General features: G+C 41.4%; 1 protein-coding gene and 1 long non-coding RNA gene across 7 annotated transcripts in view; one reads left to right on the top strand and one right to left on the bottom strand.

Moving 5' to 3' along the window:
- IMMP2L (inner mitochondrial membrane peptidase subunit 2) overlaps window positions 1-21,002 on the bottom strand; it is a 428,434-nt gene extending 407,432 nt beyond the window's left edge. Inside the window, exon 1 of one of the 6 annotated variants that reach the window (XM_039571271.1) lies at window positions 20,812-21,002. In XM_039571271.1, the coding sequence (XP_039427205.1) occupies window positions 20,812-20,889 (78 nt within the window). In that variant the 5' untranslated portion in view covers window positions 20,890-21,002. Of the gene's footprint in view, window positions 1-895; window positions 1,012-6,950; window positions 7,022-20,811 lie in introns of those variants that run through there. The other 5 variants (XM_039571272.1, XM_039571273.1, XM_010413549.4 and 2 more) reach the window with 5 other exon arrangements.
- LOC120411928 overlaps window positions 8,319-25,847 on the top strand; it is a 33,773-nt gene continuing 16,244 nt past the window's right edge. Inside the window, exon 1 of the long non-coding RNA XR_005604516.1 lies at window positions 8,319-8,458. This is a non-coding gene — a long non-coding RNA (uncharacterized LOC120411928). The remainder of the gene's footprint in view (window positions 8,459-25,847) is intronic.

The raw sequence follows: 25,847 nt of genomic DNA, 5'->3' as shown, positions 1-25,847 counted from the left end.
CTACAAGCTAATTAATAGTGACAGAGAATCTAGCAGCCAGGTTAAAACTGCTAAGACAAAATGCTACATTATCAGTACACCACTTGGACAAGGTAACACCAGCAGTATTAAGCAGCTATGGACAATGCTGGGAATTAAAGTCTACTTTTGTGGGTTTGAACACATGCAGAATTCTATGGCACAATAGGAAGAACATGAGGGGAAAAGCACAAGCAGCACCCCTACAAGCAATCAATTTGCAAACCACCAAAACCAATAACAGCTCAGGTGCTGAAGGACTTCTCTACTTGCCCTGAATTTTCTCCTCTCCTCCCCTCTCCTCTCAGCAACTATCAAACCACTGGGTTCATCTTTCCTTTACACCAAAATGATGAATCCTTCATTTATAATGATGAATCCTTCATTTATAATGATGTGCTACATTCTGAACTTTTGCTGGTTCCCCACCTCCCAAGCAAAGGACAGCTTTTCCCCACGGCACAAACTGAGCCAGCCTGCAGAAGCCTTTCTTCCCTAAAGACAGTAAACATTTGCACACACATTTCAAATAATTTGAGAAGAACTATTTAAAAACAATCCATCTTTAACCTTAAGTCCTTTCATATAGCAAAACATTTTCAACACAAAGGTAAATTACTACATGTCAGTATCTGACTTAACAGTGCACGCATTTTTGCCATGTCTGTTCCATAAGCTTTCCCCTCTAAAAAGCACAGACAAGTAAATGCACGTGCAGAGCTGCCATGCAACTGTTGACAAAATAGTTCACCACCCAACTCCCAGTAGATGGGAAGTTACCCCTCACTCTTTTCATATCAGGGGCTTCAAGTTGTCTTGCACTGCTACAGGGGAAGAGCTGGAACATAAGCAGCAGAAAGGCAGTTTGCAGCATTACCTTCTACCAATGACTGGACATGTGAATGGATAATCCTCAACTGATAAACACTGCTGGATTAAAATGTGCAGAGTTGTCTTTTCTTATACTTTGATAGTTGTAGGAGAAAAGAAGGGGAAAAGGTAATGGTAAGCATTTACCACAGTCACAAGAAAGAATTTAGGGTGGTAAAGGGTAGACACAAAAAAGATCCTTAAAATTAAAAGAAAAAATTTGGTTGGAGTTTTTTTAATAAAGAAAACATAAGACAGCCATCACTCCTAAAGATAATATTCTGCTCTTAGACATTTCTAAAACATCTGTAGATTTTAAAAGCATCATGTTTCTGGAATGAAATTCTGAAATACAGTGCAGTGTCTGGTTTATGATGACAGGTTTCAATGCGTATCAGTGAGGCAAGCAAAGTATTGTTTGCTGAAAAAAATAATTTCTCTAACATATATTTCTGGATCTCTGCCCAGTTAGACACCTTGAATAAGATCAACAAATCACAACACTTAAAAGATGGGGGAAAAAAACCAACAAAACCAAATACAAAAGAAAAAAACAAACCCAGAATAAAAATATTTTAGAGATGCATATGCTTTTCAGCATTTGTAAGTAATACTTGGTTTAGGGAAAAAAAAAACGCACAGAATACAAACTTCAAACAAATAACCTTGAAAACTTGTTTGAAATGGAAACATGGACAAGAAAAATCCAAGATCAAAAATGCTAGCATATAGCAGGTCAAAGCATTAAGAATTTCACATTGTGCAGCTCAGAGATTAAGGCAGATGGAGCACAGCATTATCTGGACTGAAGTATTTGGTGCACAAAAGGTCCAGGGATTATAATGAGCCTCTTGTGGGTACTACAACATATGGAGCAGAGATGCTATTTAGATAGTTCTCTATGTATAAAATGTTTATTTTTTCTTACACTTGCTTGCACATTAGAAGACACTGTTTATCAAACAGCCTGCAGAAAATCATCAAGTAATTCAGAAAGCCCCAGGTTACAATATATTTGCAAAGCTAGGTACTTAAAAATTACCCACAGAAGTATGATAGGAAAAATAGCTGTAAAAACAAGGCATTAGCAGTCATCCGCAAAGGAAATAGAATGGCCCCTGATGTGCTTCTACAAGAAGGCATGTGAGGGAACAGGAAGGAGGGAATTACAACCTATATGCAAAACAACTACCCTACGAAGGCTGCCCCGTTAGTTTGAAATTACCTATTTGATCTTGTTCAGGAATTTGTAGCTATATTATATTTAGTTCAAGAATCCATTGAAACAACCAACTTCTCTGTCAATCACAATATACATTTTTCTATAAATCAATGGCATTACACTAGAATTCAGGATATATGGTTTGAAAATAAAGAAGACTTTCATAACAGAAAACACCACAACACATGAATAAGCCCAATTTTACTGTGTCCTATGAAACATAAAACTGAGGACAAAAGCTTTTGTTTTAAGACTGCTCTAAATTGAAGACAAGGTTATACCTAGCCTAACAACCATGATTAACAGGACATCACTCAGTATCAGAATTCGTGTGATCTTTTTAACACATGCTTTTTCTACAATTTTTCATGATATGAGGCCAGAGCTAAATACTGCCATGCAGCCTGACTCATTTCCCACTTTGGTTGTATATTTCAATAACTTTTACACTACAGTGATTATTGTAAGGGTACAAGTATGCAGACTTTTTAGTAGGCTGATTTAATTCACATATATTTATCCAAGTACAGGCTTGGACACGATGGTGATGAATGCCACAGAAGAATCAAAACAGACTAGCCCATGTAAGCTTTCAGTTAAAATAATCAATATAGATCAGTGCATTTAAGACTTCATTTAAAAATGCTGTCTAGTTCCAGAAGGAGCTCTCATTTATCCTTCAATAAAGCCAACTCTATCCTGGTACTATTCCACCATAGTGGTAACGTGTCTATTCAGTTAATGTATTTATACTCTGCACAGGTTTTACTCATCCTATTCCTCCATCATATTACTCTCCTTGTATCCCCTAGCATTCAGACATTAAAGAACACCCCTCTATTGTGAGTTTGGAAATATCACAGGTCATGGAAATGACTGCTGCATTACTGAAGAAGCAAATCCAAACCTAATCTACAGTTTCAGCAGCTGCACAGGTATGCTCTGCTGTTCTTTTTTCTTTCCTCTAAATCAGTCATTTTGTCCTGACACCCAAATGTTTTGCTTGTTCCAAATACAAAGCAGCAGATTTTGCTAGCTTCAACTCCATTTTGTACCATTTTCTTGTGCCTTTGCTTGAATTCAAGCAATTACAATTTCCATGTAATAGCTCCCATCCCTATGAAATAAACAGAATTTTTCCAATATAGCACAATAAAGAAAAACAACAAAAAAAATCCATTTTTCTAATCTTCTCAGTGCTGTAACATACATAGAAGTTCCCAGAAGCAGACAAAACCAGATCAACCATAATGAGCTTTCAGCTCACAAACCAAATAGAAAAGCTTAAACCACAACAATCGTCAACATAATCAGTCACAGAATTATTGCTGGGGGCAAAAAATCAGTTCAATGTAGGACTGATTCTTCTTTTAATAAAATATTACTATCTCCCGTCACTGGGATCTATGTCATGTACAAAGGCTTAGTTCACATGTTGGTTGTAACTGGAAAATAAGTCATATTGCTTATTCTTACAAATTAATTTTGTGTTTCAAGTACACAAATTTTACCTTCGTGGACAATCTTGTATTTCCAAACAAAACATTTCACTCTTCAACTGTAAAGCAAAACTGGAAGAAAACACAGCTGTAGACCAAAGTTACACTCAGCAATCAAATTAACAACTAGTTCAGGATGGCAAGTAATCAGCCACCCCTCAGTTCTGAGAAGTTACTCAGGATTCCATTTTATACACACAAGCATCAAGAAAAGGAATTGCAATTTAAAAAAAAAAAAATTGTTACAAATCAGATTTTTTCCCAGCACTTAAAACTTTAGATGTAATGAAATATCTTCCAAGTACTATCACACAGGCAACTGGCAGAATAACAGTTCTTCTAACACAGAAGTTACAATATTTGGTTTTATTCGTGTTTCTGCACCTTCAAAGAAACTAAAAATCATTAATATATACTGTACATAATGGAAAGTACTAAATTACATCAATTTTTGGAACTCACTTAAGTGAGCAACACAATGCGTTCAGCTTCTCACAACTGAAAGTTCTGTGTTGCTTTCAGCCTAAGGATTCAATGCCTGCAACCAAAGTTAATTCTCTAAATAAATTTTAAGTGTCCTTTGTAAACAACTATCAGCTGCTGCTATGTTTTGCTCTCAAGCAGACTGCGTGAATGAGGAGTTGCTTCAAAACTTACTGAATTTGTAAATTATGTTTATGGTAAACAATAGAATAACCTTTGAATTTCAATAAATTTGTACATTTATCTAGTCAGCTCTCTGGATTCTTTTAAGTACCATGGAACTGTCATGTTAGTTGTGGTTATCTAGAACGAAACTTAGGCAAAAACAACAACAACAACAAAGGAACATTCAGTTTTCACCAAAATACACAACCTTACGTATTCAGATAAGATTCAATGAGTAGCCTAAGAATAGAAGCATTCAGCTTCAAACATTAATATTGTCAGAAACAAACTCTTCTAAAAGGTTTTGCTTTTGGATTAAGAAGAACTAAGTTCAGTACAGAACAGGAAAGTTTCTTCTAGCCTAATGAAAAGTCAAATGAATACAAAAGCAGATTAATAGAAGAAACAAGATTCTCAGCTATGAATCTTTAAAGCAGGCCAGTATGCACTGAGTATATGAGTACAGAATAATAACTGAAATAATATTTATTATGGTATGAGAAAATGATGCCAAAAGAAAGAATAGAAAATGTTTTTACTGTTTGAAAGGTATTTTAACCATTTTCAGCATGCTTCACAAAAATTACTAGTTCTCCCACAATTACTGTAAAAACAGCTTTGTGCATCCTTGTTCAAAGCAGAGAAATTGGGACTGACTCCCTGACAGAACATTCTCGTGAAAACCAGCAGTGAAACCTGATGAACCAACTACTTACTATCTACTGTCTGGGGCATAGTAATAAAGCAACTGTATGAACTAATTATGCCTTCAAAAAATAATTATTTTAACAACTCAGGTTTTATTCTTGAACATTAGAGGTCACTGTGAGACTTGTTAAGAGCAGACCTAGTGCACTCTGACTATCATTCCCCACCATATTGATTTTGAGTCTGGGATTTGTGACAACTTCAACTGCCATGTAAGTTGCTCAGGTCTCAAGAGTAAGCAAAACAACAATCATAAGGATACAGATTTCCAGAAACAGCTGAAATCTGTGGCACCCTAGTCAACTTATAAAGATCTCACCACAAAATTCCAACCGTGACTGTGAAACCGTTTGAATCTGAAAATTGTTGTTAGCATACTTAAAATATTGTTTTCAGGGATCTGGATATCACCCACTACTACACCATGTGTATAGTTATTTACCACCAGTTCCAGGAGAAAATTTATTTTGGTAACGACATACAAGTTAAATAAAAGAATCTGTAATTTTAAAAGTAAATTAAATTAAAGACTCCTGGAAAATCTCTCAAATGCAGTAGTTTAAAATGTTACATTTCTTTAACAAAATGCATATGTATTCATTTAAAAAGCTGCATATTGGAAAAATCAAGCATAGTTCTGAAGTTTTCTGGAGAAATTATTTCATTTAACCTGAAAATCCCCAACAGGTTCTGTCTTCCTAGTATATTTTGTTGACAATTTCTATTTTCTTCCTAGCTGAACAATGAACAAGTATGCATGGCGTATGCTTTTAGGGGAGAAAAAGAAAATAAAGATGTGCTGTTACAAGAAAATTATTTAGAGAGTTGTAAAGCAGCTTTGCCTTTTCTGGTACATTGGTGTGCTCAATGAATTCCAGTTCCACAGAACAAGGATGGTAATAAAAAAAAAAAAATGTAAAACTTCTATAATGGAATACTGGCTAATTAAAAGATTTTAGAAGGTTAGAATCTACTTATTGTTCAGCTGCACTTTTTCTATTTAAGCTTTTCACTAATTTCCAAGAAAATTAATTTTCCTTAACAAAAGTAGGAATACCAGAGCGACAAGTGTAGGAACTGGCTGAATCTCTTCAGCTTGAAGCATTGTGGCCTTTATACGGAGAGGCGTGTAACTGAGAACAGATTGCAGGACAAGCACAAGACATGGAAAAGCAGCCACTTTAGGACAAGTTATATCAGTATAAACAAAAAACAAACAAATAACAATAAATTCTCTCTCAGATGTCCAGGATGTAGGGTAACAGGAAAGCCATTCCATCAGGATACGAGAGAACAGCCATTAACTGTAGTCCTCATAGGACAAATACAAGATCTGATAGAAGTTTAATAAAGCAGAAAAATACGTTAAGTAAGAACTGCATTCAGTCCAGGACCAAGAGCAGTGCACAGCACAAGTCCCAGTTGCAGACAAGATGCCAGTGAACGGGAGCAGAACGCCGGAGTCGCTCTAAGCCCACTCCCCCGCTCAAGAGCCCGCTGCACTTCCACCGGCAGCCCGGCACGACCGCCTCTGACAGGCGGAGGATGCAAAGAACAGCGGTGCTTCTCACTATCGGCTCTGCCGGCTCTTTTCAATCCAGTCCCTTCCCACTTGAAATAGAGATCTCGGTAATCTGAAGGACGAAGAAGGGAAGAACCCAACACCCGACAAGGAAGCAGCAGCGGGTGTCCCACGTGAGCGGCGCTTCCGCCAGCCCCGCGGGGAGCATTCCCGGGGACGCCCCGGCCCGGGGGCGGGGCAGGGGCGGAGCAGAGGCGGCACCGAGCGCTGCCGCGAGCTCGCGGCCGGGCCCGCAGCGTGGCGCCTGCCCGTCCCCGCCACCGCACCTCGAGCCCCCTTTGCTCACGCCCGTCCCCCCTCCCTCCTCCACCAGCGGGCTCCCCGGCCGCTTCCCCGCCCCGGCTCTCCGAGCCCGCCCGGCTCCCGTGGCTCCGCCCGGCTCCCGGCCGCTGCCGCCGCTTACCCTTTGCTCCGTTCCGCGGGGGGCGGGCCGCAGCCGGCCGCGTCACATGACGCGGTGCTCCCGGAGCGGCCGCCCCGGGGTGCCCTGAGGGGGCCGCGGCTGTCGGGGCTGCTCCGCGCCTGCAGCTCGGTCGGGCGGCCTGACAGGCTCACCTTGTGCCACGCACAGAGCAGGACAGGCCCTGCACGAAATAAGGTACTTGGCCTGATCCTTTTTCAGCCCGTGTAGTTACAGTTTGAGTCTCCAAAAACTTGAGGATGCTGCGTTGCAGTCGCTGTGTTTTCCTTCAGTAAGGATGGCGATTCAAATGCATAAGGAGTCTACTCTGGTGGCCATTTGTTGGCAATTGGACAACAATAAATCTGTTTGGATATTCATATGTAATATTGGGAGTTCGTAATAGTACAAAGCAATTCTGTACCTTGGAGGTCTTCTAACCCACACAAAATGGCAAGATGTTTGTTGAGCTGATGACTTCCCTAATGCACACCAGATTTGATGTGGACTGATGTCAGCCACACCTGCTGCACATAGAGCTGGCTGCATTGTACTGCTAGTTCTGGCTTCATGGATGGTGGTTGGCTTTTCCTGGCTGGTGCAGATGGATACACTAGGGCTTGTGTTTTCATTAGTGTTTAGTTGTTTTTATCAGTTGCCATAACAAGTGCAGGTGCCAGTATAGTCTGAAGCAGGAGGTTTTTCCACGTAGTTCATGTACCTTCAAGAGTCAATGGGCAAGTTCATAGAGGGAAAATCTATTACAGATTATCACACACTTAGGAACAACCTCTGGCTCAGGGAGTTCCTAACTGGATGCTGTGAGATTCTTCTACTAGTCAGGCCACTGTTGGAAACCAGTGTAAGATGACATCTCTGCCTGACTGTGCCGTCCGTTATTTGCCGTTTACAACTATAATTAGTTTATAACTAATTATAACTATAAATGTTATTTTTAAGCTCAAATATTAAATTGTTTATAATTTAAATGATCTTGACTTTGAGGCTGAGCTACAAAAGTATGAATGCATAGTTGTCTTTAATCCAACTATGTCTTTTTACAGAAATAAAATATTTCCACAGTTGTTGAGATAGGAGTCAACTATCTTAGAAGACAGCGCGGTAGAGTACTTATTAATAAATTGAATTGGAAGGCACACTGTAAGACCATTTTTAGTACAAGGACACATAATCTATAAAATTTCTTGTTACACACTATTCCAAACACAACATGTCCAGCCTCTTGTAAAATCCGAATCTTTCAGCAATGCTTACTGCTTTTAATGCTTTGGGGGGGGTTGAGGGGGAAGGTGGCTCATGGTGATGGGGTTACCCATAGTCATTTTGTGCCCGGAATTGTCACTGCCCTAACCGCCTTCCCGCTCGCCCCACCCCACCACGGCTCCGGGGATATTGAGATGGGTGAAGGAGGGCCCGGGATCCTGCAGGGGTTGGGGCGAGGGCTGCTCCTTCCTTCCAGCGGGGGACTGAGGCAGCAGCCACGCAACATGGTGAGTGGATCTGACCTGAGATCCTATTGCCCTGTAGGGGTTTTTTTTGTTTCGTTTTGTTTTCATTTTACTTCGGCACTGCGACCAGGGCCTGCCGGCTTGTTTCCCTGCTTCCTTGCCACTCGGGAGCTCATAGCCCCAGCGCGTGTGGTGCCAAAACCCGGGACCGGGAGCGCTCCCGACAGACCACTGCCCCTTGCGGCTGCTCCTCTGTGTTAGGCTCCGAGGCTTGCGATTCGCTGCGGTCTCTACACTGAAAGCCTGCTCGCCTTTTCCCTGTTTCCCGGCCGTTTGAGGCTCCAGAGCCAATGTGTGGGGTGCCACTGAGACTGGGGCTGCCCCCGCCGGGCCACTTCTCTGCGTGGTAGCCTGACTTCATGACCAGCCGCTGCCTGTGAGCTGTGCAAAGGAACAATCACCCATCCTCCCCTCCGCCCAAGCTCCCACCACCCCCTCAGGAGGTTTCCCAAGCCCACATCGGAGTGCCCCTGAGGCCACAGCGGAACCAGCGCAGCCCCTCTGCCTCGCCAGGAGCCAACAGTGCCTTGCCGGCTGTGGGCGTAACTCCACCAAAGGGGATATCTCTTGACGGGCGAGCAAAGGCTGTTACTGGGTTGTCTGGTTTTTGTTGTTGCTGTGGTGGTTGTCGTTTGTCTGTCTTGTTATATTTTATATATATATATATATATATATATATATGTAAAGAACTGTTATTCCTTTTCCTATATCTTTGCCTGAAAGCCCCTTAATTTCAAGGTTATATTAATTTGGAGGGAGGGAGTCATATTTTGCATTCTGGGGAGGTTCCCGCCTTCCTTGGCAGACACCTGTCTTTTAAACCAGGACACGCTTAAAGCATTTTCACGAAAAAAACAGAATTAGGTTTGGTGTGATTTTGTTTTCTAAAGTACATGATTTGATATATATCACTTGATGCCAATATATTTGCTACCCAGAGAAAACCAGTGATTGTTACCCTCTTTCACTTTTTGTTTTCCCTTGACACATTTTTAAATAAGCATGACCTTTACAATCAAATAAGTCTTACTAACTTTGTTGTTGGTTAACTTTTATTTAATGCATTCTTCAACACATTTGAATAGTGTGCTCTCTTTAGGATTCTCCAGGGAGGTTTTCAGTGCACTGTGTAGAAATTAATAGAGTATTTGGCCACTGCTGTCCACAATCTCCATTTTCATGTAAAAATTTTACTGTGAAACCTTCACACATTGTTTACAATATTGCTGCAAAACACAATATTGTCTTTTTAATTGTAACGTTAGAGAAGCACCTTATGGGAATGTGCCTCAATATTTCCATGCACTTGAAGCTGACAGTATGAAATAATTCCCACTAAAACTCTTGAGCTGAAACTCTTTTCAGATTAAAGACTTTCGCTATAAACCTCACAAGATCAAATCATGGCTTATCAGTTCTCTTCATTTTGAAATCAGGTGTGTGCTAAGCAACTAGCAGGAAATGCCCATTCTTACTCTATTTAGTTGTGGATAAAGTTAAATTTATCAAAGCTGATACTAAAGTTATGAGCTGTAAATGATACATTACCAATGTTTGCACCATTTTATTTTTCTTTTTTTAAAATAAGTATTCCTACCACAACTGCATTAGTACCCAGAAATAAATGAGAGGGTTTTTTGCTTTCAACTCTAACAAGGAGGTACTGAAAATGTTTTGCTGCTTCTATGCTTTGATGCATCTGTGACTGAAATAAAGAAAAAGCGAGCCCTTTTCACCCACCTCTTCAATTACTTTTCAGCTGAGAGTACCATTACAGCATTCTTGGAAATCCACAAAACTTTTGCAATACAATATCCATTTAAAAGACTCTCAACAGACTGCAGCAAGCTTTAAGCTAAAAACACATTTAGTTCAGTTTCCTCCAGATTAATTTCATTTTGCATTTTAAGAGCACAGAAAACCTATAGGAGATATTCAAGAACTGCTTTGAGTTAAACTCAAGTTCCTTACGTTTGCAAATACAACTATCTGTAGGGTATTTAAGGCATTTTTATCTTCCTCCATATAGTAAAGGAATTAATTTTTGAGTGGTGTTGAGTGTACTGCTCTGAGGGAGAGTGTTTTGGAGGAAAATACTTGGCCAGGTCCAACCGCCTCAGAGCACAGAAAAGATGCAGTGAAAAAAGGGCACAGGATCAAAAAGTCTGATTGCTTAATGGATATTGCAGATAAACACTTTGTATAGTCCAGCTGTGGCTTGAAGAACTTGTGGCCCAAGGGCAGCAATCAATGGTGTGGCACAAAAGAATGCAGTAAATCTTAAACTCGCTATTGTACTGGAAAAAATATGATTGCAGCATCTTCAGTATTGTATTATTACACATCTCCATTTCATTACATGACTGGGAACCTAAACCCTGCTGCCTTTGACCATCACATACTGTTCATGTTATGCCTCATACACACTGAAACACAATCTGGTCAGAATAAAGTAGGTTTTGCTTCCAGTTGGTCAGGCAAGCCACAGAGCATAAAACTCTGTAGTGACCTCTCCATCAGGGAAAAAGAGAAGAATTGAAACACGAGAAATTGTCAGTGAAAATAGCATAATTTCTGAAGGCCAGAAAATATATCTATGTATATCAATAATATGTCAGTAAATTATGATAGTCAACTTAATTGTGTTGGCTTTCCTCAAGGAACAGTTATTGCACTCATATTTTTGCATAGGAAAGAAGAAAACAAACATGATTTGCAAAGTCAAGAGTCTGTTGTCAACATAGGTAAAGTCTTGACAGGCTCATGAAAGATTTTTCAGTTCAAATTTAATAATTCCAGAAAAAAGAAAATAGTGCTATTACAAGGGGAAAAAACCCATCTCTATAATAGACAGCTAAAGTTCTTATAACAACTTCCTAACATTCACCTCTCTGTCACTGGTGTTTTGCTCACGCTTCGATTGTTTCCACTCTTTAGATGGTTTGGTTCTGTGTGATGGGAGTTGTTTGCTTTGTTACCCCTGCAACTGGCTTTTCCCAGCTCCTCAGGTCAGTGTATTTTTAGCTGACCAACAGTGACTTGTTTACAGCCCTGAAGTTGCCAGTGTCATCTTGCACCTCCTCCCTCTCCTGTCATTCCAACACTGTAATCCCCTGCATTGCATTATTATGATAAGGGCAGAAACATTTCATTCTACCAACTGCTTATTACCATTTATTACTACATATTATGGTTGTATCACACAATTATATAAAATTACCAAAAAGTAAAACACAGAAACATAGAATATCTCAAGTTGAAAGAGACCCATAAAAATCTTTGAGTCCAGCTCCCCACTCCTCACAGGACTACCTAAACTAAAGCATGTGACTAAGTTGTTCAAATGCTCCTGGAACACTGGCAGGCTTGGGGCTGTGACCACTTACTTCCCTGGGGAGCCTGTTCCAGTGACTGACCACCCTTACAGCGAAGAACCTTTTCCTTATGTCCAATCTGAACTTACCCTGATCCAGCTTCGTTCCATTTCCTCATGCCCTTGTGCCTAGCACTGGTCACCAGTGTGGAAATCAGTATATTACACAAGTACTTCCTGATCATTATAAGATTGTTGTTACAGGTAAGCAAAGTAAAACAGCTGCAGGAATGCTAAAGCAAGCTCAGCACAGCCTGACAAGTCCAGAGGATTTGCAAAATCAGTATAAAGTCCATGTTCTGCTGCTAGCCATAGCAATAATGTATTGCCTGAGCTACTGGTCTACATGGGCCCTAAGTATTTGGAAATGTGAAAGTAACTCAGCCTAATATTACTTATTGCTAGATAGTCTTCAATATATTTAATCAATTTAGCATCCAATTCTTCTATATAATGTGTAAATCCTTATCTCCCTTTCAAGTGAAGAGCAGAGGTTACAAAGGTTAGTAGCAAAAAACAAATGTAGAGCAATTATTGTAGATTAATGATTATTAAATGCTTAGCATAAAGCAGACAACATTTACCTTACTATTACATGCAGTACATTCTTTCAGTAGTGTCAGATTTAAAGGCTTAAATTTACCTGTATGGAGTAAGTATTTCTGTGCCGTCCTTTCTGATTATAAAAGCTTTTTTCTGAACCATTTCTCCTGTACATGCATTTTAAAGGTGTGTAATTAACTGGTTGCAATTTGTTAGGCAGTTGATGAAGTGTGAACGAGGCGCTGATTTGTTTTCTTTGCTTACATGTTTCCCATAATACTCTGATGAGAGCAGGATGTGAAGGCATTTTTACCCTTTATATTATTTTTTCTTTGTTTCATCAGAGTAAGAATTGGTTTGTGAAGCCATTTGCAATTCCTCAAGTTCCATTAAATATTACTGTCTAGGGAAGCCTAAATCAAAAACATAGTAAGTGCTACATGAACACAGCATTGCTGTCCCTGACACAAATAACCAGGTTAAGGAAGTACTTGTTTCTGACTGTGGCAGTGCATCTGACCACTCTCAGCTTGTTGTTTAATAATATGCTGTTTTTGAAGACTAGACAATTCAGGAACTGTATCTTGTTTGTTACTCAGTCCTCCCCCACCTATTCACTTTTAACCAGAGAGAATAATAATTGTGTGGGGCAACCCACCCTTCAACCAAGGAGTAGGGAGAGAGACATTTTAAGACAGTTTCATTGCTGGGGTCTCACAAAGGCCCCCATTGTCTACTCTTTGCAAAGGTGTCTACCCTGGAGTGTTTGTAGTCACCTTTATTTTAACATTGTTTCTAACAAGCATAATTGTCGCGGTTTGAGACAATAATAAATAGCCTGCACCGTGAAAAGTCCATCCTCTTATGCACGTACCCCTGAAAAACTCTCTGAAAAACCCTACCCTTAATTATACTGTATTAAGTAAAATCAGCATGAGAGGTTTTCAGTAAGTGAGTGGGAGCTGAATTAGAAGTAGGGGAGCAGGCTGAGAGCTACCGAGACAGAAACAACTGAAAGAGCAGAGGCATGAAGAAATAAAACCGAGGCGTGCATGGCAGAGTGTATTGAAATGGCAAATAATAGCCTGGAGGAATTGGTGGGGGACAAGCAAGCAGAAACGTAATAGAAAGCGTGGATGAATACGAAAGACAAATGGCAAAAACAAAGAGCCCTTTATAATAGGCAGGAACAATTAACCTGTGTAATCACAAAATCCTGCTGTGACCGAACTCCTGTTCAATTAGTGAATGGACACATACCCCAAGCGCAGCACTTTGAAGAGTACGGCAACATTTTCTGTCTCTTGTCTCCAACTCACACACCCCCGCCCCCCCACGTCAGTCAGCAGCAGCTTGTGTGGTATCTTTGTTTTCTGCACAAGCAACAGCAGTGCCGGCCACAGACAGCGACGGCAGCACACGCCGGGTAATCAGAACCTCCCTGCGAGCAAACCCAAGACCAGAGGGGCAGCTGTAATTAGTTCCTAGTCAGCACCATTAGTTCCTAGAGGCACTACCAAATCATTCTTTAAAGGTTTTCTTTATTACTGCTACACATAACTTCGTTGATTTTTTTTCTCATCTATTGTTACTGTAGAAAGTATAATACAATCTTTACTAATATATTTTAAACAAGTATGTGACACAGTGTTACAGGAGAACGGTGGGTGTCACTGCTAGGGGCAACTGGCATCTCCATTTCCCTCTATTTAGTATGTACTTTGAGGACCTTATTACAGGTTGTTAGGTCACCATGTTCTGAGCATGTCTTGTTTGCTGAAACAATTTTTACTTGTAATAGTATAGCCTGGACTGAGTTAAAATGTTTTCTAAATTACATCAGCACCATCTAAATCCAGAATCTTCAAAGAATAACTAGATGCAGTCTTTTTGAAACCTCCCATGGGAAAAATTCCTTCCAAACACATGAAATTAAAGCCAATAAATGACTAAGGCATCAGATGCAGAATTGAAACACTTAAATCCAGAGTTATGGTCCTACTGCTCAGCTGTTGTATAACCTTGTGGATAATTCCTCATTTGACCTGCAAGTTCTTTGTGAAATACTCCTTTCCTGCTAGCTACAGTTGCACATATCTAAATCAGAGCACTGAACAGAGGAAGCTTTTAAATTTGATCTGAATTACCAGAGAGTGACTTATACTTATCCCAAAGGATCAGGATAGTCAAAACATCTAACTTGTTTTAAAATAGCAGCATTTAGTGTACAAGCACCAATGTGGTTAGTGAAGTCTGTAGGGAAGGAGAAGATTTTGATCCCAGTTTCCTGCTCGCTCTTTGGTTTCTTTCTGGATCTCAGGAGTTTCTAGGGTTAATCCATACATCCCAGATTGACTCCAAGTACAAGAAAGATATTGACTGCTGTGGCTAAGATGTAAAAGAGAATGGTAACTTACTCCTGTAATTTACACAGCTCCTTCTTCATTCAGAGTGCTCAATGCATATTCTAAAATTTCCTGCTAGACCTCAGGGGTTGCAGACAAAATGAGTCGTTTCCAAACCTGATCAGGTTGGCATAAAGTTTAGCTATGGTATTTTGTAGGAGGCAATTCTCAACTGTATAGCTTAATTTCATACCTCTGAGTCACATTCATGTTCTTCAGATAGAAATTTTGAGTCCTTAGGGACCTCTTTTGTAAAACACCCAGTCTGAAGGTTAATGAGTTTATATGAGGATACCTGAGATAACATTGATTATATGACTGAGTGAATGGAATTGGGTCTCTTCTTGCCATCTATTCCCTCAGTATCTTTACACACACACACACACACATACATATGTAGCAGTAAAATCTCTGGGTTTAACTTACCTGGCCATTCATCTGTCTGACCGCTTTTGTCCACCCAACGCACCCTGGTCTGTCCATTCTGTTGGGGTTCTGTTCCTTGGACAGACAAACTCCTTTGTGCCAGCCCTACCCAAGCTACAGGACAGCAACAGGCAAAGGAGACATGATGGAGTTAAGGCTTTGGTTCACTTGTCACTCTGTCTGCTGGTCACACCAGTAAAATACAATGTAGTTTTCAGGAGCACATAAATTCGTCAAATATAATGTAGCCATTTTTTACTATACTGCATTTCAGTTCCCATCAGTCGACCTTGGAGCCACTTGCTTGAGACCTGATGTAAGATTTTCCTTTCAATGAGAAAAGGTCTCTTTTCCATTGCATACTTGATCATTTTAAAACATTTTATAGACTCATTTTTTCAGGCCTTCATCTTGACATTCCTTCATGAACCACTAAAGCTGAAACTCAAAAAAAGCAGCCTCATCAGGAGCTAAAAATATGAAACTTAATGGTAGAAATTAGGGAAAGCAATGGAAATTATTCTAAAGCTTTCCCCAGACTTCAGTTACATGTGTGCCTATATCCTCTTGCCTGAAGGCATTGCAGTGCAGGTGTTTGGGTCTCTCATTAAAATGAATCTGAGTGATAGCATCACCTTAAAAACAGCCATGCTTTTAATTTGTTTATATTTGTAAATTCACAAGTAAGCTTACAGGGTTCATTTTCTTTTGCAAAACTTGTCTCAGATGTCTGTTAAAGCTCATACACATTGAAACTTTTAAGGCTTAGCAAAAAATAATTTGGAACTCTAAGATCAGAAGATTATCATCTGAATCTAATGTCTACTTTTTAGCATCTTAGAAAACTGTGAAAATTTGTTCAGTTATGGCCAGGTGAATTCTTCAGTAAACAGGTCAATAAAAGCATATAAATCCCTTGCAGGGAAACAAATGTTTTAATATACCCTGGGTTTATATACTTAGGGCTAGCTCTAGTACCAACTACAAGTACCTACACTTTATGTTTCTGCCTTGTTTCCTTCCCAGCCCCAGGAATGCACTGGCCTGATGGAAGCACCCATGGGTCCTCAGAATGGCTACTCGGAGCTGCGTGGTTTCCTTAGTCAGTACTAAACCTGCAGGCCAGCTGTGGCTGGAGTGGCACCATTGCTAAGGCTCACGTGCCTCGGTGCACTCAGGTGAGAGTCCCAAGTGCTGTGCCAAATCCCGTGCCGATGACAGGCACCTGCATTAGCTCTTTCAATGAGCTGTGTGCTGTGGTACTTTCCTGCTGGTGGTGATACAGGCAATGTCTTATTCACTGAAATGTTCACCCAGGGAGCTACACAAGTTGTGAAAGCTGCTCTCTGACTCTGCTTCAGCAGGCAGCTTTTAAATGAAAAATGAAATTATCTAGGCAGAATGCAGGCAGGTATGTAATCAGAGTGTCCTGCTCCCCCCAGAAACACATGAATGGAATCATGCTGTGTTTGACAATATAGCAAATTGCTGATTGTGTCACCCAAATGGAGAGAGCTGTACAAGGGGTGCTTTACCCTGTGCTGGGAGCCTGTTAAGGAGAGCATTTTCATGTGCCGGGGAAGCTGTAGATAACGGAATACAGCAGAGTTTTTTCCAATGAGAGCAACCAGCACACCACATGTACAACAACTGAGACAGAACAAGACATGCAACAAGGAAGAACAAATGCACATCTACATTCTGCTGGGTTTGACATTTGTATGGGTTTAACTGGGAATCTGTGTCCCAGGCTCACGAACTAATACTTACTACATTTAAAATATATTACATATAACAATAATACATGCCTACTAACCTCGCCATAATTAATAGCACATAATATTTAACTTATAATTTGGGAAGGGACTACTAATGCAGGTTTGCCCCAAGCTGTGGTATGGTCTCCACAACCTTGACTACATTACAATAGTCTCAACAATGGTCAAAGATTTACCTGGAAACTGTATATGGATTGGCCCCAGAGGAGCTGAGTGCTTTAACCATGGGACTGCTGTGTGAAAGAGGAGGTACTGCCTCTCCTGGTCACATTTGGTTAGTGTCTCCCTTCTAGGAGGAATGCCATGGGAACTATTAGGTTGAGCACTGCAGACTTGCATGTGAGCTAAATGCTAAGCTACTTGCATAGTGCTGACACCAATACGCCTTGGCCATGGCAGTTTGAAAACCTAGAGAATGCTAAATGCAAAGGCATATGCTCATACAGACTTTTAAGTATCAACAAAGAAGAGTGAGGTCAGGCCTTGTACTTCTGGATCTCTTACTTGAAAACTTTCAATGACTACATATACCAGGTGCCAGTTGAATACATATATCCCTTCAAATGTCTTGCATTCAATATACTGTGTATAATTAGGTAAATTCAATAGCTTTCTCCAGGTTAGACTGTTCTGTTCCAAGTTGCAGTGCTGTAAATCCAAATAACTGCACTGAATCTGCTTGTCAAACCTCTTTTTTAAAATCAGATCGAGATGACTGACCCCAGTTCTGTAACTAAGCCACAGCATGAACTATTTCTTCTAAAGAGGTAGTTTGCATAAGGAATGCATAATTTTACAGATTTTCCAAGTGGCTGAGACCTAGGTTTTAAGCAAGGGGAAAATACCAACCTCTGAAACATTAAATGGGAACTTTCAAGCTTATAACATACAGTAAAATATTTACTCTTAACGAAGAATAGTGAATATCTTGTGGCTTAAACTAATTTGCAAACACTAAAAAGTCCAAAGCCTAGAAAAACCTATCTTCCATAAATACCACTACAGATTGTCAAAGTACCATGAATACTTTGTGCAGTTAGTATGATGATGGTAAAGGATCTTTATACATCTTGGTTGAAAAGTGAAACAATATATCCACTTGTTTTGTGTCAGGCAGGAAACACATTTTCATATGATGCACAGAGATTATAGCATGAACTAAGATTAAATATCAGAATAAAATTCCTGTATTTTCTGGATAACACTGTAAATCATATGCACTGAGCCCCATTACAACTTTGATTGGGAGACTCTAAAATATAAGCAATCAGCTCTGCTAGGGAAAATTCTGTGTGTGAGGACAAAATACATATTAAAGGTAATAATTCTACAATGTTGGTCTTTTAGGGATCAGCATATATAGGTTTGAAACTTTGGGGTTGTGTTTTTTGGGGTTGGGCTTTTTCACCTCTTTCTTTGTAGATTGGTGTGCAATCAGCATGGGAATGTAAGAAGTTTTCTGAATTTGGGACTGAAGAGGTAAAAGGTTATTATTTATTTGGTTCTTCCAAATTGGAAATAAGTACTCTGAAATCTGTGGAACAGCATCCAGATGAATCCAAACTTTTGCTTTCACAAAGCTACTCTGGTAATCATTCAGTGGCATAAAACATGTTTTTCCAGTAATGTTGTGCGTAATACTTCAGTGGTAATTATTGAATTTGGTGAATTTAGTACACTAATTGTGCTTTTACACTTATCAATTTACTTCAGGTTTTACATGATGGGTTTTTTCCAAACACATCTGAGAAATGTGTGGATTATAATATGCCACATTGATCTCATTTATTTCTGACAGCTTAGAAAGAATATTAATTCCTTTATGTTGCTTTCTTTTTACTAATTGTATGCAGTATATCAACAAGTCTTTTTAAAATTCTAATGTATAGCATCACTTGATTCCAAATCACATTACAGAAATAAAACACAACTATGTAGTAATTGCAATTTTATGCTTCAATTCTCTACCACATCCGAGCATTTCAAGATTAGTCTATTGAAGATGATTGCCTCTGAACTATCTGATTGTTGATGGTTTACAGAGACTTCACTTTCACCCCAAGTATTTACCTGATCATATACACCTTTTTCATACCCTTGTTAGATACAGTAGAGGAAGGGGCTTAAATAAAATTATGTTGGTTGTAATCTGCCTAAAGCAAAAATATTTTAGTCTTGAAGTTTAAATACTTTTGTTCCCATTCTGTGAAGAATTCCAATTATACAAAGAACTAAGTGGGTATTCCCAAGTATATAATGCATAAACCTACCCAAAACCCCTCTTATTAATAAACCACTACATTTAAAACAGCCTTTAGTCTGAAGAGACAAACCAAAGCAAAAAGTGTGAACATAAGTACTGGAAAACATAACTTTAAATTTATTTTTGCTTAAATAATTTTATAAGGTCATTAAAATAATAATAAACTATTTTTTGACACATTCTCGTAATACCTTCATTATCCACCATGAATCCCTTTAAAACTCATTTGTGCAAAAACATATCTCTTTTGAAGAACTCAACATACCTGCAATATTTTTCTTTGGATACTGAGAACTCATACAGCAATGTACTCAACTTAATAACCTGTTCACTCCGCTATGGAGTCAGTATTTCTGATATGTTGTTTATTCACCTATATTCTGGCCCTTCTATGCCATGATTTCCGGCTGGAAATATGCTTAAGGATGGGAGCCTGTCCTTTTGCTTGCATTGCACTATTCTGACTGTGCTGTGCAGAAGCATCATTTAATAGGCACTTACTGAAATGCAGGCAAAGCAGGCGAGGCAGAGTGTTCCGTCTTTCCCTGACTGCTGTATGTCCTTGTCAATATGTTGCTCTACAAGCAGGGCATACAAGACACCTACAGAAGACCTGTGAACGAGCCACAGCAGTTTGGTCCAGATAAAAATAAAACCAACTGCAGCAATACCCTTTGTTAAGTGCTGCTGACTGAGTTGGAGCCCGGCTGAGGATTCAGCACTGAGATTAAAAAAACTGTCATTTTCTGACATTGTTAAGTAAATTACTTTTAGTGTTGCTAAATATGTTATACAAGAACAGCATGGCATGATGCTTTCTTGCCTATAAGATCCTGCCTAACTGCAAGCATTCGCACACATTTCAAGGCACCACTTCTAAACTGGCTCCTCAAAAGAAAGACGGGGGCGCAGAGGCAAAGTTAGCCTGCTGGGGAGTGTGGTGCCCAGAGGCACCCCGGCCATGCGCTGAGGGGAAAACCCGGAGCGGGCGAGGCGAGAGCTGCTCGAGCGCCTGCCGCAGCCTGCAGCTCGGGCGGAGCAGCCCGGTCCGTGCCCCGGGGCAGCCCGAGGCGAGGCAGCGCCCAGTGCCGCCGGCCGCCTCGCAAGCCGCGGGCCGCCTCCTTGCCGGGCGCCCGCCGAGGCCGCCCTCGCGTCCGCGCGGCCCCGCCGTCACCCGCCCGGCCCGTGCCGTGCCTGTGCCGGGCCCTGTGCCTGTTCCTGGCCCTGTGCCTGTTCCTGGCCCTGTGCCTGTGCCGGGCCGTGCCGTGCCGGGCCGTGTGTGACGGCCCCGGTGGAGCCCCGCGCGTGCCCCCGGCCGTTGGGGAGCCACAGGCGCGTGGTGCCCGCGGTTCTGTTGGCGCCCGGACGCGGCGCTCAGAGCTGCCCAACCCGCTCCGGGAGCAGCAGCACGTCCCGCGCTGGGAGCACTGCGCGTCCCTGCCGCCGTGTCCGAGGTTCCTGGCCGCAGCCACTGCGCGCGGCGACCGTGTCTGCCTTAAGCTTGTCCTGGTCCTCTTTGTTTGCCTTGCCCTGGCCCTGGTCCTTACCCTCATCCTCATGCTCGTCCACATGCGGAAGCCTGCCTGCCGGTACTTCCTGCTGCTCGTAGCCCCCAGCAGGGCCATGTCGTGGCAAATGCCGCAGATGAGAGTCGGGGGGCCCCCCCCTCAGCAAGAAGTGACAGCAGTTGCCAGGCGGCAGCAGCACTTGAGGGCAGGCCTGTGCCGCCGCCAGCGGTGCCTCGGAGCTCAGTGAGAAGGTCCAGGCCAGGCTGCAGCGCACGGCTGCCCGCGGCAACCAGGCCTGGCTGAGGCCGTGGCGCTGGTACCTGAAGTGAATCAGCATCGATGGGTGAGACAGGAGATGCAGATGGTCAGGCAGTCGAACAGCTTGCGCTGGTAGTTTGTGCAGCTGCAGTCATATAGGTTTTGAAGAGTAGTGGAAGGAGCCATGAACAGCATGGCCTCACCTCGTAGTTGAGGCTGTACTGTGGAGGTCCCGTCTAAGCCGAGTTCTCCAAGGCTTCTATGTACTTGGCTTTGCTTGCAGCATGCTTGTAGGAAACTGGGACAATCTGGACGAGATGTGTTTTAAAGCATGTTCAGACCATGCTGTGTGATTCCGGTTGGCTGGTGGAGCAGCAGAACAGAAAGTCCATGTTGGCATCTGGCATAGCAGCAGGTGCCAACAGTTCCGATGGCGTTGGGGGGGTGAGGGGCCTGATCTTCCAAAGAGACAAGACAGAAGAGCTGGGGAATGGTCCTGGAAGTCCGGCATGGCAGCGTTAGAGTGATCATCTCTTGAGAGCTCAGGTGGCCCCCACCTGCTCAGGCTGGGACATGACCCCACCCTGAGCCTCATTTTGGGGACCCTTCAGGAGCTGTTCCTTCAGGAATGCTGCATGGATATCTACATAATAAGTTAGAGTTTTAAACTTGGCAGCATTATGTCTACAATAAATTCATCATATGGTTTAAATGAAGTCTCTTTTCTAGTTCAGATAAGACTCCTGTCTCTTGCCTTTTTTTACAGAGACCAAGGTAGAAATCAGGAATAAACTTGTGGTTTCCAGGGCAAATTGATGTTAATATAGCTGCAATATTTATTAATTTATGTATAATCAGTGTTTCTAGAACAAAGTGTTACAACCCTGTGTTTCACAACACACAGAGCTAGACCAAAATAGCAAACTAGCCAGATGTTTTGTCAGCCCAGCATATTTTCACAAAACAGCTTTCCATTCTGCCAGCAGCAGCCACAGCTTTGGTTACTTTTGCCACCCAACCAAAGCAATTCACCTCAGCAATTATCATTTGCTGATTAGTTTGAGTTACATGATCATAGCTGAGATTTTGGCAGCCTGTTCTGGAACAGATTTATTAACGATGATCAATTATGACCAGGTGGAATTTCTGTCAGATTTTTTTTTATTGTTGCTTGACAATATATGGGAAGTCTCCCATTAGATAAATGCAGTTAACGAGCTGACCCTGCCATCTGCTGTCATTTCTGCTGCTGCTTCCATGGTTTCCTGCCTGCTCAGAGTCTCTCAGGTCACTCTCTCTCCTTCAGCTCAGCATGGAATACAACTCTTTCTAATGAGCCCATGGAATGTTGAGGACTTGTCATTCAAGCTGTGCCTGGTTTCATGTAGCACAACTGCTGAAAGCTTCACTTGCAAGATCGACTGGTGTTATCTTCAGTAAAAATAGCACTGAACCAGAAAGGGCTCACTGAGAGAATTTGCAAAATCCACTGAGTTTCCCAGTTTTCAAGATAAATAAGTGTAGAGTTGGTGAGAATGACAAATAGCAATTTTGTCTTACAATTTGACATTTTGATAGTTTCTGTGTACTTTACTTTACAACTGTGTGCAATACTGTGACAGCTAGTTGTGATACTCAACATACCACAAGTACATCACTGCTGCAGCAATAAGGACACCAAAGAGAGGGCACCATTCCATGGTGCCCATCCATCTCCATACCTCACCACTCCTGAGGCACATACAGAAGCACACTTCCCACAGCAAGATGGAACTTGCCTATTTTTTGTCCTTGTGCATGGGTGTGAGGCACCCACAATGAACTGAATTTTAGTCTTTGAAGGTATGGGTTCAAGAACTACCTAGAGAATATATATGTTCTTCTCTGAACATGGAACCATGGAATGAATGGCCTGGGTTGGAAGGGACCGTAATCATCTGGTTCCAGCCTCCCATGCTATGGGCAGGGACACCTTCCACTAGACCAAGTTGCTCTAAGCCCCATCCAACTTGGCCTATGAACACTTCCAGGGATGGGGTATCCACAGCTTCTCTGAGCAACCTGTTCTAGTGCCTCACCACCCTCACAGTAAAGCATTTCTTTCTAACATCTAACTAAACTTTTTCAGTTTGAAACCATTCCCCCTTGTCCATGACCACCCCTGGTGGTGCACTGACCAGTCTTTTTTGTCTTACTTCTGCTGTTCTACCATATCACAGGACTGAAGAAAAACAAACAAAACCCTGAAAACCACTTTCTTTGGGTACAAGACAAATAGCATAATTCAAATCTACACAGGCACCAGAGAAAACCATTTCCCAGCATTATCTCACACAGAGGGGGAAAACCCACTAGAGCATGTGGTGAAAATACAGTATTTCTCAAAAAGCAACAAATATTCCAGAAGTCAGAATTAATCTTTATGGCCTGAAAACCAATTTTCTCTCTTTTTTTCCCCTGCTTGTTCCCCTATAGCCCCTGTCTGCATGTTCAAAGTAGCAAGTTATGACTTGCTTTGATTTTGCTTGCTTATCATCATGCAGCTCAGGTTTTACAGCTATAAAGAGTCCACTGAATTATACCTTCAGGGGGATCGACAAGATGTGCTTCAGTTCTGAGACAGAACTTGGAGGGGAAACTATAGATGCAGGAAAACTCCCCTTGGCAACATAAAAAGCCTCTGTCCAGTGTGCACAATCTTCCTTTGCTGAACTTGAAGGCCTGAGAAGAGCGCAGCACAGTAATATTTTGTTGCTTCATCTCCTAATACACTAGCTGAAAAAAAGTTGAGTTTATTGTTATGTTTTATTCCTTGTAAAATGTTTTGTGGTCATGTTAGACAGTTTTATTTTCGTCAGGTGGGACCAAATTCATTAGGTAGCAGCTGCCTTCACCCAGTTCCTCTTGGACACATGCCATTTCTAAAACCTTGGTGTAAATCTTCAGATTAATTCTAGTGCGTGCTGTATCACATCCTTTGATTTACCACAGCACAGTATTTACAAAGATGAACTGAACATCCCAAAAAGAAGCACAGAGGTCAGGCTGCATCAGCCTCTGCTCCAAACAGCACACCTGCAGCAAGCTCTCCTCCCGCAACACATGGCAAAAAGAGACTGCATGGGAGTTCAGATGGACAGCTGGCTCTCCAGGGCATATTCAGAATTTAAGAGCAAATCATTGCACAAGTTACATCCCTTGAATGTAAGGTGGCCCAAAGACCCAGAGTAATGGTCTCTCAAATCAACTTAGGCTTAAAGGGTAGATTCAGCATTTCTTTCCTGCCCCTACCCATGCTCAGCAACCCTAAAATAAAACCTACACCCCCCACCCCATGTGTCTACCTGGCGTTACTTTCTCCATGAAAACATCAGGAAACAAGGCAAAGGACTGCCATTTATACAACATGCTGGGACTGAGCCTCACGCTTTAGCAACACCTCTTGAATTTTAGTAAATTAGCTTAGTCCCTGTCCTTGAGCTATTGGTCTATCTGTGAACACAAACAGGAGTAGCTTTACAGGTAAACTTTCCCCTCAGCTTTTGTTCCCAAAGCCCTTGCTGATAGTCCCCTCTGGGAACAGTTGCTGTGCTGCATCCCCTTCAGGCTGTGCCTTTGAAATATTCCCCACAGGAAAGGCTGAAGTAGCTCCTCGATGATGGTCTTTCTTTTGAAAAGCAAGAGGAAACACTTCAAGGGAAGTCAGTGAGGTCAACAAAAACCAGCAGTGTTAGCAGTCTCTCACATATAAGCAAAAATATAATGCAGAGAGTTCCTCTGCAGAATTTTCCAGAAGCAAAATAAATTGGAATACACAAGTGGATGTAGTTCCAATAGCAAATCAGTGATGTAAAACATTTAAATATTTAACCAAAATTTCAGTAGCTTATGAGCTATCAGAGAAGCAATATAGTATGAAATTTGGACATTGATTTGCTCCCTAAAAATACTGAGATGTTAACTGCAAAATGCACTATTAGTTATGCACTATAAGAAAATAACTGTTTAGCAGGGAAGTATTAGAATATTTTGCAGGGTTTTGCTATTTAGAAACTCTTTTCCTTTTGAACTCATGACAGTCAGTCTTCTCTATCCTCTGGGGAGCCATAGCAAAAGAGAAGGCCCACCTCCGAGGCCTTTTTAAATTAAAAACACCCCCTATTTCTTCAGGACTTCCAGCTTCTCTTCCACTCCAGTGGAAGCTCAACCAGTAGTTAAGCTGGTATAACATCATGCTACAAAATAGCCTAAAGAAATATACTTGATGCTTCAGTTTCAGGTAACATTTCAGTTTCTCCCACTATTACGTCTCCTGGCTGAGTCAAAACATATCTGGATTAATTGTCAGGCCATCAAGGGTTTTGCCTAAGTTTTACTTGCACTCTTTTTTTTTTTTTTCCCCCTACTGTTGACCTTCTTTTCCCTTCTTCTAACACAGTCTTCCTGGGATGAATATGAGTCAGTTCAAGAGGAGTTCTGAACTGTGTCCTTAACACAAGTTCTAACCTGGGTAAGTTTGCCCAGCTGTGCCTGGAAGGCTCATGTCATAGGTTGCATCCCCACTGAAGTCCAACAGCCCTCAGCCTGTCAAAACAGACCCACCAAGTTCTTCACTGAGCAATCAATTTTTAAAAAAATATTTAATTTTCTTTCTTCAGCAGCCTTATTTTACCACCCAGGATGAGTCCCTAACCTGCTGCTTATTGCGCACATGAGGTATGCAGCTCTAAACCTTTCCTATTCCTGAGGCTTGAATAGTTTAGCTGTTTAATCCCCAGATTTTTTTTGTTAATGTTAGCCAAAGTAATCATTCTAGT

The sequence above is a fragment of the Corvus cornix genome, chromosome 1A (assembly GCF_000738735.6).
Source record: "Corvus cornix cornix isolate S_Up_H32 chromosome 1A, ASM73873v5, whole genome shotgun sequence".
NCBI lineage: Eukaryota > Metazoa > Chordata > Aves > Passeriformes > Corvidae > Corvus > Corvus cornix.
This window is presented reverse-complemented; position numbering and strand designations above follow the sequence as displayed.